The sequence below is a fragment of the Pleurodeles waltl genome, chromosome 10 (genome assembly GCF_031143425.1).
Source record: "Pleurodeles waltl isolate 20211129_DDA chromosome 10, aPleWal1.hap1.20221129, whole genome shotgun sequence".
Classification (NCBI taxonomy): Eukaryota; Metazoa; Chordata; class Amphibia; order Caudata; family Salamandridae; genus Pleurodeles; species Pleurodeles waltl.
The window spans coordinates 453,233,558-453,255,084 of record NC_090449.1 but is presented as its reverse complement, the minus strand read 5'-3'; the positions used below and the strand labels follow the sequence as shown (position 1 = coordinate 453,255,084).

General features: G+C 44.7%; 1 protein-coding gene across 6 annotated transcripts in view; it reads right to left on the bottom strand.

Annotated features, from left to right (window-relative positions):
* Positions 1–21,527, bottom strand: part of SLC4A2 (solute carrier family 4 member 2) — a 2,186,615-nt gene that overhangs the window by 942,247 nt on the left and 1,222,841 nt on the right. For all 6 annotated transcript variants that reach the window (XM_069210734.1, XM_069210733.1, XM_069210737.1 and 3 more), the window contains one exon: positions 7,483–7,628. In XM_069210734.1, the coding sequence (XP_069066835.1) occupies positions 7,483–7,628 (146 nt within the window). The remainder of the gene's footprint in view (positions 1–7,482; positions 7,629–21,527) is intronic.

Here is a 21,527-nt window from a genome sequence, read left to right as displayed (position 1 = left end):
TTTACATTCTGCATAATGGCAGCCTATGGGCTACACTGCCCTGCATTGTTTCATTCTCATTTGAAGTTGTAAATAAAGTTGGAGAACATGTTTTTTACTACATTTCTAGAATAAATATGTTTTAAAGGTATATCTGTACTACAGCTTCCTTTCTTACCAACTAAAAGAATGAACAATTTGGCCTTTGTAGCCTTTCCCCTAGACTGCACATTGATATTCTTAAGTGACTTTACAGGCCTTTTTCAAGAAAGGCAAACATCTACACTTAAGAATACACTACAGAACAGTGCTCCGGGGTCCCCACAGGTGTGTGGAACTATTCAGTGCTTATGACTATACATGGAAATCCCCTACGAGAGAACTTTGACAATGTTTCTGACTGAAGTGCATTAAATGAAATAAATACAAATACAAACATCAACACAATGAGGAAGGCGGGGGCAGCTGCAAATAAACACCAACTGAATACTCACCTTGCTTATTGTACAGAGAAAACAAGATGAACAACTGACTGGGACAGATACCACACAGACACAATTCAACCACAGTCAGAAACTCTTTTATGAATATAAAATCACCTAGCCAAAGAAAACTTGGAGACTATAGAGCAAGTGTTTCTAACCAGTCGATCCGGAGCTACCAGGAGCACCCAGGCACCTTCAGAGTAGCTCACCTCTAGTTAATTTTTAAATAAGCACAGCACAGGGTCACATTTTGATTTTAAAGTTAAGGGAAGGATATGTTTACTTTACATCATTTTCATCAGGCTGCAGATATCAGAGCCTGATCATGTGCATTGCTCAGTCAGATATTGGGCCAGGTCGGGATACAGAGGTAAAGCACTGATGTATTTAACTCTTGAATAAAAGTTATTTTTGACTCACTATTGGAGTGTAAGAACAAAATGATGTTTCTGAATGATTTTGTATGGGAGAAAATTAAAGTTAAAAGTTACCTTGATGATTAACTCTTCATTTTTATTTTCTTCCATTTCAAAGTGTTACACTTACAAGTAACAGGCCTTTTGCTCCCTGTAGACAGTAAACACTGTGCCATATATATAACTGAAAAAGTATTTTTTAAATGGGAGAAATGTAAAGTGAAGAAAACTTTTTTTACGAAACATTGAGGCCTTAATTACAACTTTGGTGGATGGAAAAGGCTGCTCGCCGAAGGCCCACGGTCAGGTTACCGCCCATTTGGTCCCCTTCCCACGGCCCCTATTATGAGGTTCCCGCTGGTTCAGTGGGCGCAAACAGAGTTTTCCGCCTGCTGGCCCAGCGGGAAACAGCCCACAACATTGATGTTGGCTCATAATAGAGCCGGCAGCAATGCTGCAGTGCGTAGGGTGCACCAGCACCCGTTGAGCTTTTCATTGTCCTTAAAGCAGACAGTGAAAAGCACGACGGGGCTGGCCATGGGAGGCCCTGCAATGCCCATGCCAAGTGCATGGGCAGCGCAGGAGCCCCCATTGGGCTCTCTGCACCCCATCTCCGCCAGCCTTTACATGGTGGTGCTACCGCCATGAAATCGCCGGCAGAGAAGGTACTCCTAATCTTCGGGGCAGCGCTGGGTGCAGTGCTGCCCTGGGTGATTAGGACCGCCAGCACGGCCAGTCCCTCCAGTGGAGGAGAAGTGGCAGTGCTGGCGGTCCGACCGTGGTTCAACCGCCACGGTCGTATTATGGCTGTCAGATCGCCACATTGGCAGCAGTCTGACTGCCACTGCGGCCCTGAGAAGACCACCAGGGTCGTAATGAGGCCCTAAGTCTTACTGCAGTTCTCTTATTTTAATTAAGCCAGTTACGTCTTGCTAGTTTAGAAAGCATGTTTCTTCACTTAAAATTCCTCCCATTTAAACAAATGTCTTTTTCTGTTATAAACAGGGATGTGGCATTCCTGTAGTCTGATGCCCAGGACATACTGTTTGGGGTCAAGGACAGCAGGTTTTCATGTTTATTTTGTCCTTGGGACAAGTAGGCCCAAACCCCTGAAGCACATACCCTTCAGATACCACTTTACAGTCTCACCTTATGGATCTGAAAGTGCATTGTGTCTGTGGTTAAATAAATATTTGTGTCCATTTGTTATAACTGTTCAAACTTGTATTTTTGGTTCAATAATTCAAAGCCGTTATTATTAGAGTGAGCGCTCTAAGGAACTTTGAAAGCTCAGACTGCACTATTGACAAAAAAATGTGTACTCAAGTTTGCAAATTTCAACACTATGAGGCTATGTATAATGCTCCCAAGATGAAACATTCTAGATGCCATTTCTAGGAAAATGTGCTAATGCATGCTAGCATTTCCCAAAAATATTCATAATGGAAAATCAGTGTAACCAGTTTCAACAAGATTATGTGAAACATGAAAAAAACAAGCACTGGAAATCCAATGTTTCTGATATTGGCAACCATCCTTTTGGTTTTGTCAATGCATGTCTTGTTTTGACATGTTTTTGCAAACCTTTGTTAAAATGGTGAGGGCCCAACAGCTCCCACAACAAACATTGTCAAAAAGCAAAAATATTTTTTGGTCTCAAAAACACACATTGCTACAGTAGTCCCAGACACTGAACAAAACTATATTGTGTATTGATATTCTCCTTGTTAAAGAGCAGAATGCTGTCACTCACAGTGAACCCACTGGTTAACGCCAGACCTAATTAAGGACCCAATTCTTAAAATAAGTCACAAAAGTGCACATATGGTATATGTCTTTGCATTAGTGCAGATTTACGGCTTCCATGAGTTCACAAGCATTTACAGCGGTAGGCCAGGAAATTGTACTCACAGAACAAATTTTTGAACTGCATTTTAGTATGAACAAATATGCATGTGTAGATCAGTTAATGTGAAAATCTGTTGAGCATTTACAAGTCCACTTTCCCTCCAACCACTTTTTACCCCAACACTAGAAGAAGTTTTACTTCTGCCCTTTTCAGGAGTAAATTTCTAACCTTTCTCAGTATTGGAAAAGACTAGAGAAGAGCTGGTGAAAAACCCCAAAACATGCAAATTAGTAGATTTGGGCAGACTCAAAAGGGCATTCCAGCCCTGGAACTATTGCTTAGTGCTATTTCTAGCAGAATGTGGATCTGCAGAACTGTGGTAAAATAAGGAAATTTCTAGTATTTAAACTGTACTATATTATGAGACTTGGCATAATCAAAGAGGCTATTAGCAGAGCTCTTATATAATTAGATTGCTGCCATAATTTGTTGACGCACTATGTGGCACCAAAGGGACAAGTGGATTTATTTAAAGGACAAGCAGATTTGTAAAACAACCTGTCCAATGGACAAGTAGATATTTTATTAAATTCCACACCCATGTGTAAGTATGGCACCATGTCCACAGGCCTTTGGGAGCAAGGTGCCTGTTGTTTGTAAATGTGACACTTGGAAATGGGAGAAAATGCAAATTATGAGTTTTATTTCAGCTTAATTTTTTCAAAACAGTGCCATATTTATAAGTGAAAAATACAACCATTATTTTAAGTGGGAGGAATTTAAAATGTAGAATAATGTTCCATATTCTAAACTTTTTTGCAGAACATTTTCCTGCACTTTAAATTTCTCCCATGAAAAACAAGTGGTTGTATGTTTGTGTTATACATGTAAGGGTGCCAAATATGGCAAAATGTACATCCTAAGCCACAAGTACATACGACACAGTCTCTCAGTCACCTGAACACATTTATCTCATTCATTCGTACACACGTTCACACATTCCCAAGGACAATGCTCACACTGACACACATGGAAGCCCTGTCATAGTGCCCCTAGTCAAAGTATTTTGTTCAAACCATAGTACCTGGCTCCATGGAAACTAGGTGTTAAGTCAATTAAGCTGGACGTGGGGGCGTCTGGCACAATGTGCGAGTTGCTTAGCCTTCAGCAGTTCCTGAGGATTTTCAATGATGAGAAGTAGCTTTCACTACAGAACAGGTTGGAAATCCCTGTTATAGGGACTTTCTACTTAATAAATAAGCAGATTGATAAAAATAGGAATGAAAATGTAGTCAGGCCAGTCTCTGCAACCATTGTGACAGGCTTGGCACCCGACAGACGAAGCACTACAATCGTTGTGAGCGGGTAGAGAATTACAGAATCCTGGCTATGTACCCATAGTGAACTGCTCTACATTGTGACAGAGGCGTTACCCACATTAAATCAGCACTGCAGCCAGTGTGGGAGGGGTATGACTAACAATTCCTACCTGTGCATCCAAGGGCTATCCTCAGAAGCCTTTATTAAGAGTGGAACAGACTAATACCCACTATTTCCTGTTCTTGGAATTACCATTACCAAGGACCAGATCTCGGTAAGTTTGATAGAAGGCAAATTACAAAAGGTACAAGTTTTTGGGAACAACATTCTGGAATCAGATTTACTGTGCTAATTCCACCATGTTTTCCCAACTATTTTAGCCAGAGACGTTGCTTGCAGAAAGCGAAAACTGTGGGTGAAATACCAAGGAGCTGCAGTATTTCTGCAAAAAATGTAACTCTAAGGAAGCCAGTAGCTCCATAAGAAATACCAGGCCACTCATAATGAGGGCCAGCCTGCTCTGCTCTCAGTGATAGACCCAGAAATGATTAACACTGCAGCAAATGTGACATGGGAAAGACTTGGCCCTCAGTGACAGGCGTGAAACACAGGGTAGGCTCTTTAATCAGTGTTTCGCGGAATAGACCAGATTGCATAGTCAGTTTAACAACACTAAATAAAGGGAGCTCGAGTTTTGCAACGAATGGGGCCGGGAAGAGACCCAGAAAGACGCTCCAGCAAATCTTTAAAAATATATTTTCACAGATAAGATTTTGCCATCTGTTTGTCGTGTGAGTGCCTGGGAATCCCAGAAATGTCAGGCTCCGCATCAGTGTAATATATGAGAGGGGCAAAGGCTATGTTATATGTAAAGGACATCGAGAACTGCCAGTGTGACGGGAGTTTACATTGGGCCGTTTACCTTCCTTGCTCATAATACATAGATACAGTAGATGAATAATTGCTCCTGTGCTACGAGAAGTGAGGAAGTAAATTATTGAGTTAAAGCATAGTACAAAAGATACAAAATGGAATTCGCTTCTCAGTTTGATGCATTCTGTCATCAAGCCACACATGAAAAACGGTACAGTACACCATGAACATACATCAAACTCCATATGCATCAAACAGACAGCATGACCGTACAAAAAACCTAAGGTGAATCGATACTGGCTGACTTGCTACCTCTACCTTATGCTAACACCTTAGTAACAATACATACCATGTGACACTAATACAACGCTGGTCACTAAATAGAACTGAAGAAAGGAAGGCTGGGAGAAAGTTAGAAGGACGAGGAAGTGAATGCAAAGGACATCAAGGAGAGAAGAATGTAGTAGAAAGGCAAAGAGTGATAGAACTTAAAAAGGCAGGAGAAGTCACATGGCATGTAGAAGAGGGGTAAAGTAATTAAAGGAATACGGAATAAGTATGGGGAAATGACACACAGTGTGAAGAATAGTTAGCAGATTTAAACAGGAAAGGTTTGACAAGAAGCAAGTCAGAGAGATGGGGGGTGCGACCGATTAAGAGAGTGAAGGATAAGTCTACTTGGAGTGCGGCAGAGAGTATGAGTGACAGAAAGGGAAACAGTCTCAGAAAGAGGAGAGAAACACAAAGTCGAGAGAGTGAAAAGTAGGGACACTAAAGGCAGGTAGAGAGGAAATAAATAGTGCTCCTGCACACTGAAAGACAGATTGTAACGCTACCCTCCGAGGATAACGAGAAAGCCAAAGATGTTACAATCTGATCTAATTTCAGAAAAAGCTCAAAAAAAAAAAAAAAGCTGACCCGAGGAAACAGGCACTAACTAAGGCATTATATATGACGTGTGTGTTGTGTGTGAGGAAGCGGGGCGGTCTGGGGGAAGGAGTGTGGGTGTGTGTGTGTGCGCGCAAATAGTCAAAGGACTAAAAAGTGAACCTTGAAGAGGGTTAAGGAGAGCATATCGATGTTCAGGAACAACCGTGGCGCAACCTAAATCCCAGCCCGTGCAACGCAGGAGCTTCCCAACCCACTGCAGGCTCCCATTTCAGGCGAATAACTTTGAATTTCTGTAAAATGTGAACTGTTAAGTGAAACTTCGGGGTTAGGAATGAGTGTTTAGTTTATAAAAGAAGGAAAAATAGAGCCAAGGAGGCTACAGAACCTCATGAATTACTGCCAGCATAGAATTAAAACTATTTAAAAAGTTAAATAAGTTTTGAAACTATATCTTATCATGCAAGTGAAGGGTAACCATTTATCATAAACTAGACTTACGTTTGGTTAAACTTTAATATGAAACTCATGAATTAATGCATTGGACTGTATTAAGTAGGATACAAAAAGGCAGCATGAATCAAATCAAATGAAATGTATAACTCAAAATAACATTAAATACGGTGCTACAGCAACCAAAGAAACACCGTTGACAATTTTCATTTGTAAGTGTCTGTATTGTACATATCAGGCGGTCTATGCATAGTGGAGGTTAAAGCAAATCTCCAAATAAGTAACCTTTTCAGTTAGTGCGGTTTGAACACTTGTTTGTTAGTGAACACGCATTACACCAACTTATTGAAGTGACAGACATGAAATGTAGACAGAGGAAATAAATAGTGGTAGACGGTACAGAAAATCTTACAGGAAAAGAGGGTGAAATCAACAAGAAGGGAACGGGAAGAAAAAGGGAGAAAACAATTAAAATTATCTATCAAAGGACACTATTTGCTACTCGGTAACACAGTGCAGCTGTCTAGCTTTAAGGTTCGCACAAAGATAAAGGGTGTGATGGTACTCATTAAAGCTGGTGTTCGAGCTGTAGAAGTATGCAGAGAAAAGCAAGTGTGGGAAACCCTTAAATTTGATCATACCGGCAGCAGTCAAATTATAAAGGCACAGACAGAGGAGACTGACGGAGGGTTTCAGGTAGGTGCTTAATATTAGTCATTGGCTGCAGATAGGGCCCGCTCGCACTCTGTTTTGGTGACCCGCACATGTTTTTCTTCATCAGACTTTGATTCAAAGAATGAGAGCTTAAAATATGAGAGGGGCAAAAAAGAGGAAGCAAAAGACGGAAAAAACTGTGACAAAGAAGAAAGCAGGGATGTAAAAGAACTCAAAACAGCAAGATAAAGGGACAGGGAATGTCTTGTAGTGGATAAAAGAGGAATTAGGTAGAATCAAGATTACACTGACTTGGTATTCAGCGTCCACAATATTCGAAAAAGCCAGGTGTGGGTTCTGCACAAAACTTTAGGCCTCAGCACTTACTGTTTTACAAATTAATCCCTGGGTCAGGGTAACTGCTGTGTCTGGTAGTCTGCTGCAGAGCTATACAAGCGTAGAGGTGGGGGTATCAGACAGACATACTCTACAGATGTACTAAGATGAATCGAATTGGTTGATGACTGATGTGCAGGTACACACCGAGCAGGGAAGCATACAGTACCTCGTGTGGCTGGCGGTCATGCTTCTTCTGACGGGTGCTCAGTCCTTTATGATCCTTGTAGTCTTTGCCAACATGAACAACTTGACCTTTGTTGCTTTTGCGAACTAAGTGACGTCGGACACCAGGAACATCCTCAAACCTGTGACCTAAATGAAAAAGATCGACACATGATCTATAGAGGGGGCAATTCTAGAGGTCCATCTAAATGTCTTTACTCCATAGCAAATACCGCATCATTGCTGCTTCTCCTTCTTATAAACGAAGAAGGGCGCCGTGATTTCTTTTGTATTAAAAGGAGAGGCCTGCAGAGCACAGGCCTCTCCTGCTGGCGAGAACTGGACTATGTGTAGGTGCTGACCTAAATTGCTCACATTTTCTTCACAAGCAGAAATATCACGCAGTGCTGTCCCTTTCCCGCTCAGACACTGGAATTCCCAGATTGTGTATTTTGTTTGAAGCCAGCTAAGCTAATAGCAAGCCTCAGTGCAAGGTCGGACAGACCCTCAGCAGGATGCAAGCAAGGGCAGGGAGAACCTCAGCAGGCATCTAAGGTTATTTGAAAGTGGCTAACAGACGTTTTTTATGGCTCGCTGCATCAGCACTTATATTTGGAAGCATGTCAGCAGAAGGTGGGTTTAGGAAATTGTGGCGCAAAAGTGGATTAACTGCCCTAGGTCATGGGTGACCACAATTGAATACAGTATTAAAACCCTCACTGAGGAAATCGGACAACCATAAAGCTGTCTCGAAATGGAATGTAAAAAAAAAGCGTCCTCGTAAATGTGAGGTTTGTTGTTCTCACAGTACCCTCGACCTACAAGTGACTTAAAAGTCTGGTACACTGAATTCAATTCCCAAATGAACAGCCGCAGGTAAAAAACAAAAATCCCTAAGCCGAATTGATTTGCTTGGCAGCACTGGACTGGGCAAAAAATTATCAGGAATCCTGGGGAATCAATTATAAACGAAGCACAGTTGAAAATAGATAACAGTTGTTAGCTACAATATAAGGGACAAAATAATTACTATGCATTATTTCAATAAAGCAGTTTTAAAAAGAAATGCGTTTCCTTAAAGGAAAACAGAATATATTTCAAAAATAAATCTGAAAACTTTTCTTTCTATTTTTTCAGAGTAGGCACTGGTCCGTGGGACCACTCCCTGATCTGATTTTTTTTTTTTCTACCATTCACAAAAGGAAAGGGGTCCCATGTAGGAACCCCTCCTATTTGTGAATGGGTTAACACCGATTTGAAATTGGTATTTACTCCGATTGTTCTGCCACCGCATTCAGGATCACAAAACAATCATACATGGGCCTTTAAGTTGCAATTAGGAAGAAATGAACAAGTTACTTACCTTCGGTAACAAATTATCTGGTAGAGACGCTATCTATCTGTAGATTCCTTACCTTAGAATTCCCTGGTGTCAGCTTCGAATCTGTAATTTTTCTGCTGAGCAGTACCCTGCGAGCACCATCGGGTGGCATAGTTCGGATCCGCGTGCGTCATCAGCGTCATTGGAGCCGTCTGTGACGTCACAGCTTTCTATATAGGCACCACCCCGGCGCACGTACGTCAGTTCTTTTCCACAACTTCCCATGCTAGAAGCGCAGAGTCATAGAAGAACCAACTTTTTTCTGATTGAGCAAAATTACATGCCCTGGAGAAAGGGTAAAAATCTGAAAAAAAAAAAAAAAAAAAACAGTATATATATATATATATATATATATATATATATATATATATATATATATATATAAATATATTCGCAGAGAGGGGAGGCCTGAGTGGGTGTAAGGAATCTGCAGCTAGACAAAGTCTCTACCAGATAATTTGTTACCAAAGTAACTTGTTCATCCGATGGAGACTTCTAGCTGTCGATTCCTTACCTTAGAATAGATACCCAAGCTATAACCCCCTGGCGGTGGGCTGCAAAGTTATACTTCACACAAGGAAGTCCTGTAGGATCGAGCAAGCAAAATGCCCCTCTCTTCTCACCTGGCTATCCAGGCAATAGTGTCTTGTGAATATGTGCAAGGAAGCCCACGTTGCCGCTTGGCAGATGTCTAGAACCGGCACGCCTCTAGCTAACGCAGTGGTAGCAGCTTGCCCCTTTGTAGAGTGAGCTCTCAAGCCCTCAGGAGGCTGCTTCTTAGCCAATGCGTAGCAGATTTTAATACAGAGAATGACCCAGCACAAAATGGTTCATTTCTGGACTACTCGACCCGTCTTTGCTCCAACGTACTCCACAAAGAGTTGGTCGTCCACCCGGAACTCTTTTGTGCGGTCAAGGTAGGATGACAATGCTCTTTTTGGGTCCAGACCGTGGAGACGCTCCTCTTCTTTAGAGGGACACGGTGGAGCAAAGAAGGTGGGCAGGGTGATGTTCTGACCCAGATGGAAAGGGGTCACCATCTTGGGGAGGAAAGAGGCACGGGTTCTGAGGACTACCTTATCAGGATATATTGTGAGATACGGTCGGTCTTGATAATAAAGCCTGCATCTCACTTACTCTCCAGGCAAATGTGATCGCCACTAAGAAGGCTGTTTTGATAGTAAGCAGCCGGAGAGGACAATTATGTAAAAGCTCAAAAGGAGCACACATAAGAAAAGCAAGCACTAGATTAAGGTCCCACTGGGGCATAACAAAAGGCGTAGGTGGAAACATATGTACAGGCCCTTTTAAGAACCTCTGTACAACAGGAGACTTAAACAAAGACTGTTGATCAGGCAAGCAAAGAAAAGCCGTTAAGGCATAAAGATAGCCGTCAAGAGTCCCTGAGGAGGAACCCTGTTGGGGCGAGTGTCAGAATGAAAAGAAGGATATTAGAAAGAGAAGAAGAAAGAAGATCAATAGACCTCTCTGTACAATATAATACAAAACATTTCCAATGGCAGGTGTAAACCGTCTCAGTAGAGGGATGCCTGGCTGCCAGAATGACATTACAGACTTAGGAAGGAGGTCATAAACCATCAACTGCCGCCGCTCAATATCCACGCATGAAGCCGCAGAGTAGACAGGTTTGGGTGGAGAACCTTCCTCTGCTGCTGCAACAGAAGATCCTCCTGAAGAGGCAACCTGATTAGAGGACTGATGCTCTGGATACCAAACTCTTTGTGCCCAATCCGGAGCTACTAGGATTACTTGGGCCTGGTCGTTCTTGATTTTCTTGAGAACTCTGGGCAGAAGTGGTATGGGCGGAAAGGCGTACAGGAGGCCTGAACTCCACTTGTGCCGAAAAGTGTTGCCTAGCGATAGTCGCCTTGGAAACTCCAAAGCGCAATACTGCTGATATTGCGTGTTCTCTTCGGAGGCAAACAGATCTAACCAAGGCTCTCCCCACTGCTAAAAGAGTCCTTGCGCCACCTCCGAATGGAGACACCATTCGTGATCTGCTAAGCATCTCCGGCTGAGTTCGTCCACTCTGGCATTCAAAGAACCTACCAGGTGTTGAACCACTAGGGTTATGCCCTGGTGTTCCAGCCATGTCCAGAGACATAGAGCCTCTTGACAAAGGGTCCACGACCCCACACCGCCCTGCTTGTTGTAGAACCACATCGCAGTAGTGTTGTCTGTGAACACCTGCACTATCTCCCCTTTCACAACAGGAAGAAATGCCTTTATTGCTAGCCAGATTGCTCAGAGCTACAATAAGTTGATATGGAGCCCGGATGCCGCCGGAGACCAGAGGCCCTTGATCTCCTCCTCTCCCAGATGGCCGTCCCATCCCAGAAGTGACACATCTGTCACTACTGTAATATCTGGTTGGGGAAGGAAGAGGAGTCTGCCTTTGAACCAACCGCAGTTCACTAACTCCCACTGCAGATCCTTTGCAGTTCCATCCGAGATCTGAACTATGTTGGTAAGGTTTTCCTGATGCTGTGCCCACTGGGACTTCAGGTCCCACTGCAGAGCCCTCATATGCCATCTGGCATGTTTGACTAATAGGATGCAGGAAGCCATGAGTCCCAACAGCCTCAGAGTCTGTTTCACCGAAATCTAGGATAGAGACCGAAACATCGGTATCATAACCTGAATATCCTGGACTCGCTGCTCGGGAGGATAGGCCCGAAACTGCACTGTGTCCAGAACAGCTCAGATGAAAGGGAGCTTCTGAGAGGGAGTCAGTTGTGACTTCGGCAAATTGACAGTGAACCCCAGCGAATGCAGGAGGTCTGCCGTAGTCTGAAGGTAGGTGACGAGAGCCTTGGGTGTCGGAGCCTTCAACAGTCAGTCGTCCGGGTAGGGGAAGACAGAAATCCCTAACCTGCACAGATGAGCTGCCACCACCGCCATCACTTTGGTGAACACCCGAGGGGCACTGGTGAGACCGAAGGGGAGCACGGTAAACTGAAAGTGCTTGTGGCCCACCTTGAACCGCAAATAAAGCCTGTGGGCGGGCAGAATGGGGATGTGAAAATACGCATCCTGCAAGTCCAACTCTACCATCCAGTCTCCTTGGTCTAGGGCAGACAAGACCTGAGCAAGAGTTAGCATCTTGAATTTCTCCTTCTTGAGGAAGAAATTGACGTTCCTTAAATCCAGGATTGGGCGAAGGTCTTTGTTCTTTTTGGGAATCAGAAAGTAGCGGGAATAACAACCACTGCCTACTTCTGATATCGGGACCATTTCTATGGCTCCCTTGGCCAAGAGAACTGTAACTTCCTCGCGGAGTAAGATCAAATGATCCTCCATCTGCCATTGTTTTACTGGAGGGATAAAAGGAGGGAAAGACCGGAAAGGGAGGGAATAGCCCTTCTGTATGATCTGCAAGACCCATTTGTCCGATGTTATGGACCGCCAGTGAGGGAGATGAAATTGAATCCTCCCTCCAACTGGACAGACATGGTCTTGCAGAACCATACTAGGAGGGCTTGGGCGCTGCGGAAGAAGGGGACTGGGTGGTGGCCGACCTCTGACCAGACCCTTTGGGTCTGACGGTACTACGACCTCGTCCTCGCACGGGATGCTGTGAAGCCGGAAGATGGTGGCTAACCTGTGGCTGGTGTGGTGCCTTGTCCCTTCCGAAGCCTCAAAAGGGACAACAGACAGACTGCTGATGAGCCGGAGCTGAAAGGCCCAAGGATCTGGCGGTAGCTCGAGAATCCTTGAACCTCTCAAGAGCAGAGACTGCCTTCTCACCAAAAATGTGAGAGCCATCAAAAGGCATGCCCATCAAACTCGACTAGACATCCCCCGAAAAGCCAGTAGAATGTAGCCAGGCGTGGCGACGGAGGGCCACTGTCCTGTCCAGCGAGTCGGTCGTGTCCAGGCCACACCTGATGGTAAGCTTGACTGCATCTCTCCCATACTTGACAGCCTGGGTGAGAGTGTCCCGTACACCCTCTAAAACCTGGGGCAGCACCTGTGCTACCGTATCCCATAAAGTACGGGAAAAAAGGCCCAGTAGGCAAGAGGTGTTTACCGACCTCAAAGCCAGGCTGGAGGAAGAAAAGAACTTCTTTCCAAGTTGGTCCAGCCTATTGAATTCCCTATCCGGAGGGGTGGAAGGGAAGGCACCACGGGAAGTGGAGGCTTGGACCACCAAGCTATCCGGGGTCATGTTGGGTGAGGAAACTAGGGTAGTTTGGAGCAGGTCTATGGCGGCGGCCGATTGCCCTATTCACAGGAGCCCCTGTGCTGGGTTTGGATCATGTTCCCAGAAGGACATCTGTGAGGGCCTCATTGAAGGATAACATCGGCTCTGATGTAGCAACCCCCGGCTGAAGCACCTCTGTCAGGAGATACGTCCTGACTGGCACCGAAGGCAAGTCTAGGTCCAAGACCTCAGCTGCCCTACGCACCACCATGGCATAAGATGCACCCTCCTCCGTAGCCACAGCGGGAGGAGAGAGCATGCCAGCATCTGGAGAAGTATCCAGTAGACTGGCTTCCCCTAGATACTCATACCAGTCCTGTTCATGCTCCAATCCATATTCTAAACGGTCCTCAGACCCCTCCCACTCCTCTCCTGTGCCTGGCTGTTCTAAATAAGCCCCAGGCACTGATCTGGGCCTAATCGGTGCCGTAGAAGTCTGAATCAGCATCGTATGACGTTGTTTTGGCTCTGGATCATCAGGAATGAGGATGGAGCTACCACCACTAGTGTGAGAAACCAGCGCCGGTCTGGATCCACTATCAGATCCCAGGGTCTCTAACTGCGCTGAGGCCGCCGACGTCATATCCGATGGGGCCCCTGCTGACCCCACGGGGCCCAAAGACCCACCCGAGGGTGCAGCTCGCTCAAAAACAAGGTGCATAGCCTCGTACAATTCTTTAATTTGAGCAGGAGTCGCTCAGATTCCTGGAAAGGGGGAAGACGCGGACTCAGACCCTGGTGATGCCTCTGCGGAGCCGCGCTCGGAATGTCGACGTTCCCTAGAAGCCTTGTCGGCCGACGGGCATGGCAAAGTCGAAGTCCGCTTTTTCTTTTTGTGCCTCTTACCTGAATGCCCCAAAGACCTTGAATGTGAGGAAGATGACTTGGGGCTCCTGGAGCAGTGCTGTGACCTCCTCCTAGAGCGGGACCGTGATCTCCTCGGAGTTGCGCTAACTGAAGACAGCTGCCGGGCCACCATAAGCTTGAGAGATCTCACTTTCAAGGCCTTCAGAACCGGCACCGACAGTCGGAACATGACTTCGAATCGTGGTCCATCTCAAGGCACTAGAGACACACCTGGTGTGGATCCGTAACCGACATAGTGAGATGACATGCACCACACGGTTTAAATCCAGCCTTTCCTGAAGACCTCGCTCAGACAATCGAAAAATCCTTGACAAAAACATTGCAAAAAGGATAGTTCTTTCAGGATCTGAGCTTAACCGGCGCTGAAGGAAAAGAACTGACGTACCAGCGCCAGGGTGGTGTCTATATAGAAGGCTGTTATGTCACTGACTGCTCCAGTGACGCTGACGATACCACACGGAGCCAGACGAAGCACCCGGATCCGAACGACACCACCAGACAGCGTGCGCAGGGTACTGCTCAGCAGAAAAACTCCAGATTCAAAGCTGACATCAGAGAATTCTAAGGTAAAGAATCTGCAGTTAGAAGTCTCTATCAGATTGCAAGTCACAATCCCTATTTTGCGAGTCGGTAACAGGATACAGACTCACAAAATAGGGATGGTACATTATACAAGGCCATTTTGCAGTTGCAAATGGCGAAATTTGACTTTTGTAACCACAAAATGGCTTTGTACATCCGGCCCTATGTTACTCTGTGAGAATCTCTTCGTGGCATGTACTGCTTAGATTCACATGCTTTGCATACTTCTGCCATCTAGTGTTGGTTCCGGGGTGGTGCAAGCTGTTTTTCTTCCAAGAAGTGTGTTGATTCACGAAATTAAGTAACTCCTCCTCTAGGCGATATTGTGTATGGGCATTGACTCCTTCGTTAGATTGTTTTCCCACAGGCTCGTGAGAAAGGAGTGGAAGGAATGTGTAGGAAAAGAGATGTCCATGCAAAGTGTAAATACATATGTGCAAATATATACAATTATAATGTAACTGTAAAGGCCAGAGGCATCTGGGAAGGAGGGAAGGCGCATTTGAGTCTACAGCACTACATGCCAGTAACAGATGCTTACAGGGTAAGTAACACATTCTGTTCAATGGCTTGTGTGGCTATAGATATAAATGCTCCGCATAGACTGAAAAGCAGTCCCTCCATACAAGAGGTGGCTAGCTTGTGGGAGTTGCAGTTGACTGGAAAAGTGAACGTAGCACAGCCTGACCTACATTAGCATGTTGGCCATCTAAAACATCCACACAGTAGTGTTTTGTGAAGGTGTGTGGTATAGACCACGCAGTTGCCTTACAAATGTCAGCTATGGGAATGTATCCAAGGAAGGCCATAGCAGCTCCCTTTGTTTTAGTGAGCTCTCTGAGAAACAGGTAAAGGTTTTTTTTACCTTAACATAGCAAGTTTGTGTGCATTTGACTATCGATCTGCCTATGCCTGATTTGGATATTAGATTGCCTTTGTGAGGTGGGGGAAAAGTCTACAAAGAGTTGTTAGGTCTTCCTAAACTCTTTAATTCTGTCTACAAAGAACATGAGGGTTCTTTTGACATTTAGTGTGTGAAGGACTCTTTCAGCAATGGTGTATGGTTGTCAGAAGAAAACTGGTAGCACAATATGCTGATTATTGTGAAACTCAGAATTCACCTTAGGTAGAAATTTGGGATTAGTTCAGAGAACTACTTTTCCCCTATGAATCTGGAAGAACGGTTCTTCTTAGATTAGTGCCTAGAGCTCACCAACACGTCTGAGTGAAGTGATGGTGACTAGGAAAGCCACTTTCCATGAGACAAATGAAAGTGGACATGAGTGAAGAGGCTCAAATGGGGGACCCATGAGTTTAGTGAGTACAATGTTAAGGTTCCACGAGGGGGTACTCTAAGTGGAATGACACGTTTGAGTCATTCCATGAAAGCCTTTATGACTGGAATTCTGAATAAAGAAATATGTTGTCTGTTTTGAAGATATCCATGTGGCTGAGGCCATCGGCGAGACAGACACTGCTGTAGGGGACGCATGTGTAGTCTGGCATGGGGTACAATAGCAATGCAAGAAGCCCCAAGAGACACATAATGGTCTTTACCGTACAGTACTAATTTTCCTGAAATTGAGGATGAAGTGTCTGAAACCTCTGAATGCAAGCTGGGTTGAGGTACGCTAACCCTAACTGTGCATTCAAAACTGCTCTTGGGTAAGGTTGAACTTGTAGAGGCTAGAGATGGGATTTGGGAATGTTGAAAGTGAACCCCTGTTTGTGAAAGAGATCCACTGTCATTTGAGTGTGCTGTTGACACTGGTGCAATGTACTAGCTTTGATGAGCCAGTCCAGGTAAGGAGCAACATAGACATTCTGTCTTCGTAGGTGTGTTGCGACTATTGCTAAAAAGTTTGTGAACACCATGGAAGCAGAGCGACCCCAAAGGACATTGAGATGATAATGTTTGCCTGCAATGAGCAACCTTAAGTACTTTCGGTGTGCAGGGTCAGTAGATATGTGAAAGGAGGCATCCTTTAGATCTAGAGCTTACATAAAGTCGCCCTGCTGTAGAAGTGGAATGACATCCTTAAGAGTGACCATGTGGAAGTGTTCTGAGAGGATGCATTTGTTTAGTGGTCAGAGATCCATTATTGGTCTGAGGGACCCGTTCTTTTTGGGAATCAGGAAGAACACTCCTGAGGCTTGGGGTTGCAAAGAATGGGTTCTATGGCCCCTTTGAGAAGAAGGGCTTGGACCTCATGTTTGAGAAGCACAAAGGTCCTGCAATAACCTGTGGGTGTGAAGGGGAATGCTGGGAGGTGTGCTAATGCTCCAGACAATAGCCATGTTGGATAATGGCAAGGACCCATTGCTCCATTTTGATGGTGTCCCAGTCGGTGTGAAAGTGTTGGAGTCTTCCCCTAGCACGTGTTGAATGGCCTGGGGGAAGGTGTAGGTAGGTAGTGTTTGGCAGTAGAGGGGGATCTACGTGTGGCAGTATTCTTTCCTCTCCTTTTGCAACTGGACCCCTTGTAGGAGCCTCTGAATTAACCTTTACTATAAGAGGGGTGGGGTTGTCTGCTGTGTGAGGTGGAAGCCACTGTTGTGGAGGATTTGTATGTACCCTTGTTCCCTGGGAGACCCATGGCCTTGGCGGTGTCCTTCTTCATCTTATCAAGTGTGGTATTGTCTTGCAGTCCAAACAAGTGCTCCTGCTTGCTCTCCCCCCTCAAAAAGGGAGAATAAAAGAATTGATGCTGCAGGGAAGAGGGTGGTGGGCAAACCACAAATGATTGGCGCATTGCCAGTTCTCAAGACCTTTTTGCCCGATACGATCAGGCACATTGGGATGAGATGAAATAATTGATTTAGTACCTCCGTCAAGAGCACCATAAATGGGGACAACAAGGTAGAGGTCCAACAGGTAGTTTTAAACATGTCCTGGCTTGAAACCAGAACACCAAAGCCAAGCATGCCTTCTCAAAATGATACTTCTATTAATACCCCTGGCTGCTGGGTCTGCTGCTTCGAGGATGCACGGGATAGAGTTGTTGGTGATAATGTGGTCCTCTAGGACAATTTGTTGTACTCGATAGAGATTAGGGTTATTTGGTGCAATGGGATCAGGGTCATAAGCATCCCATGGATATGCATCATCAGGAAAATCCCCTAAACCCCCAGTGTAAGACTGTGGTGAAACCCTGAGATGTGTCATCCCCTTGTATGAGTGACTGAGGTGGTGAGTGGGAAGGGAGTAGAGGTGATGAAGGTAGTGGAGGAGGAGGTGTTGGAGAAGGCCAGCATGCTGGGCAGGCAGCCTTGCCCTTTGTCCTCCTCTTCGGATGTACAGTAATGTTCAGAGCCTCCTCGAAAGTCGAAGCACCGGAGAGGAAGGTGTAGCTATGTTGCAGCCTGTGGCTTCTTGAATTTGAAGTTTGCGCTGTCTAGCATCCATTTCTACACAAATCGGCTGAACTGGAGAAGGACTGGTGGAGGACTGGCCTGATTCCCTGGATTTCGAAGTTTTCAGTTTCAAAGGCTTCGGTGCCAAAGATTTGTGCTTTGAGAGCTTGGTCGGTGCCGGGTCAAAGCAGATGGCTGTTGGAGTGGTCCCGAGATTTGTATCGACACTGAATGAATCTCTTGGTCCCAGGTGGTTGGAGCCGATGTTTGAGGCTTTAGCCTTTGAGGCTGTTTTCAGCACGAAACCAGAAGGCGGAGGCAGAAACAGACTTTTGGTACCAACCAGGGCTGGATGGCATTGGTGGCCCTGTGACCTCTATAACAGGCCGAAGGGCCTTTTTGGAGGGTTTCTGTGGGAGACCAGGGACCACAGTACTCACTTGCTGGGCAGAGGAAAGTAATTGGCTCTCAATGTTGAACTCCACATCTGACTCAGAGCTGTCTTGAAGGGAAAAACCTTCCTCCTCCTGCACTGTTTGTTCCTCCTGTGCAAGCCCTTCCCCAAAGAAGTCCGGGGTGCCTCCCTGCACCTTCTGAGACTTTTCCAGTCATCTCCTGGTGCCTTCCAAGCTTTTTCCAGTTGACAAACTTCAGTCCCGAAGGGTCTTTTCACTTCAAAATTACTTACAGGCATCGCTGTTGGCCTAACGGTGGTCTGGGGCATTGCAAAGGTTGCACACAAGGAGCTGATCGGTGTGCAGGTACTTTGCGTGGCACCGAGGACAGAAGCGGAATGGAGTCCGTTCCATCAGGAAACTATTCCTATTGATTTCAGAGCCACACAGAAGGTAGACCCGAGACGGGCGCTAAGGTCCCAAAGGGTGTTCCATTGAAGCCCGACCTGACGAAACCATGGAAAGCGCTGAGACAGAAACGAGCGATCAAATACAATACTGAACTTATTCAAAAAGATGGAGCAGAGATACACATGTCCGAACCTGACAGTGGAGAGAAAACAATCTAACAAGGGACTTGGTGCCTATGCAAATACCACTGAGACAAGTCTTTCGATCTGGTGACTTGAAAGACTTCTTCAAAGAAAAACAACTTGCACCACTCAGGATCCATCACTAGATGGCAGGAATATGCAGAGCATGTGTATCTACAGCCACACATGCGATCAAAAACAATCTCATTACAGATGAATTAATTGAAAAAGAATGAGTTCATTGAATTTAGGTACTTTAGAAAGAGGAAAAATTGCATGATTTGATGCATCAGATAGAAAGCTGTGACCAGCTCATGAAGCTATTCTAAAACACAGGAAGATATCTTGATCATCTACCCTGGCCTTTTTGCAAAAACAGAAGGAAAAGAATGAAGAAAAGTGATTATCTTCCCTCTGCACTGGTAATAACATGGAGGTAGCAAGAAAATCTCTTACAATGGTGACTGATTGCCACTAAATCAAAATAGGCCTAGGCATTGGTCCCCACAGACCAGAAAACACACAAAGTTTCAAGGCCAAATTCTTCCACTGTAAAACACAGACTCAAGCTCTTATTCGATTGAAAGGACTTCTCCCATTAGGGGATAAACAATAACTGACACCATCAATTTACCCAAAGGGGACTAAGGTACAGCACCAGATACTTTGGTACACAAAGGATGCTACTAGTACAAAGCAGCTAAGCAAAAACAATGCAAGTATAGTGCTGCTAACTTGGTCACATGCACTCAAACACACACAGGCTCTTATGATCCTGTCCTCAAAGAATCACAAAGTACTTTTGTGCAGTTTTGTGAAGAAAGTCTGCCCTAATCATCAATATGCTACTCAGAAAAGATTTAACTTTTCTTGGTCATTATCTTGGGGAAATTAAGTGAAGGACCAAGGAAAGTGTGTGTCATGCAGGGAATTTCTTGAGGTGAGATAGGTGAACAAAATCACCTTGAAACAGTCTGTTTTACAGCCATTACAAGGGTAGTTTCCAAGATACTGCTCATTTCTTCAGTGACTGTAAAAGCGATATATTTAGAATAGAATCATTTTCCAGCCACTGTGGAATAGGCAGGGCCACTCTTTCAGTCATTGCCATAGGAAAAATTGAGGACAAGACCTGCGTTCCGGCCACTGTGGATGTGGGAACCACAACAGGTTTCTTCCTTTTTTCACTCTTCCACCCCACATATGATTAGTAGTCAGAAAAATTTTCTTTTTTGCAACTGCAGTGTGGAAACTTTCCAGGAGAGACCCATCCTCTAGTGATGAAACAGGTTGGGGAAAGCCCACATTCGAGCCACTGTACATGAAGTATCCAGGATAAGGCCTATCTTCTAGGCATAACCTAACAGAGCTTCAGTATGCTGAGTCTCTCAGGTGTTCCTTCTCCTCTGTCTCCATCTGAGGATTTAGGGACAAAGAAAAAATCTGTTTTTTTGCTTTAAGTATTTATCCCAGAACCTAGGCTCACTAAGAATTAATCCTCCTTAATTCCTAACCCCAAGCTCAAGATCATCAGAAGTTCCTCTCCTTTTAGATCTACTACATTCTAAGCAAATGTCCTCTCCCTCATCTAACAAAGCTCCTGACTCACTGTACATTTCTCTTCCTTTGGTCGTTAGCATATAATTAAGATCCAAGGCTCACCAGAACTGTTTCTTCTGCTGTCTTTTTTCTCATTGATTCAGTGGACTGTGGCAGTAGCGTTCACCTAATAATAACTGTCTTCATTAGGCAGGGTCTGTGTTATGGTTTGTTGCTAAAGAAGTAGAATCACTCTTTGCCTACAATGACCTATGAAAATTCCTTCTACCAATACTTTATTTTCCTACTCTTAATAGAGCCATAAGCCAGTGCAAGTAGACAGCTTTTTCAAGCCCATACACAGTGGAAAACTGGTGATATTTAATGTCTATACTCTGCAACTACTTTTACATTTCTTGGTATTGAATTTAAGGGAGGTTTCTTTTCCACTACTTTGTTGAATTTAGGGTTGTCTCTGACTATCACTGATAAAAGGTTTTCAGTGGGCCTTCACTTGACTTTATGATCTCTTATCTCACCAGAGTTCCATATGCGTTAAAGAAAAAGTTCACCAGACAGGTTTAAGGGTACAGGAATTCACAAACAACATTGGAGAATACAAAGACAGGAGAGCACAAGGTACTGCATATTTGAATGACTGCAGCTCTTGCAGGTTTTTGCAACTGGGCAGCACTGCAGTATCAGTGGGAACAGCCTTAGTATTTTGTTGCTTTCCACTGGTAGCAGGGAGGTGTGCAGTTCTTTGGGTATCCACACCTAAGTATGTAGTGAGATGGCCTCAATAGAGAAACCTTTGCTCTAACATCACTTCTCTTTAGGGAAAAGGAATGTATCTTGGCTGGATCAATTCTTGTTTTCCTTGGTGGGGGAGGTAACCTAGATAACCCATGGTTTCAGCATCAGGTGGTGACAATAAACTGAAAGGCTGATTTGAGGTCTGTTCAAGTCAAGGAGAAACACTATGTTACCCTTTGTACTCACATAGCAGCCAAGAGCCAGGGTGCACAATAATCCTAACAGCATTCTGATTAGACTGGGTGTTTAGACTATTATTCATTTCCATCACTGATTCCCCCCTGACCCCTCCTCCCC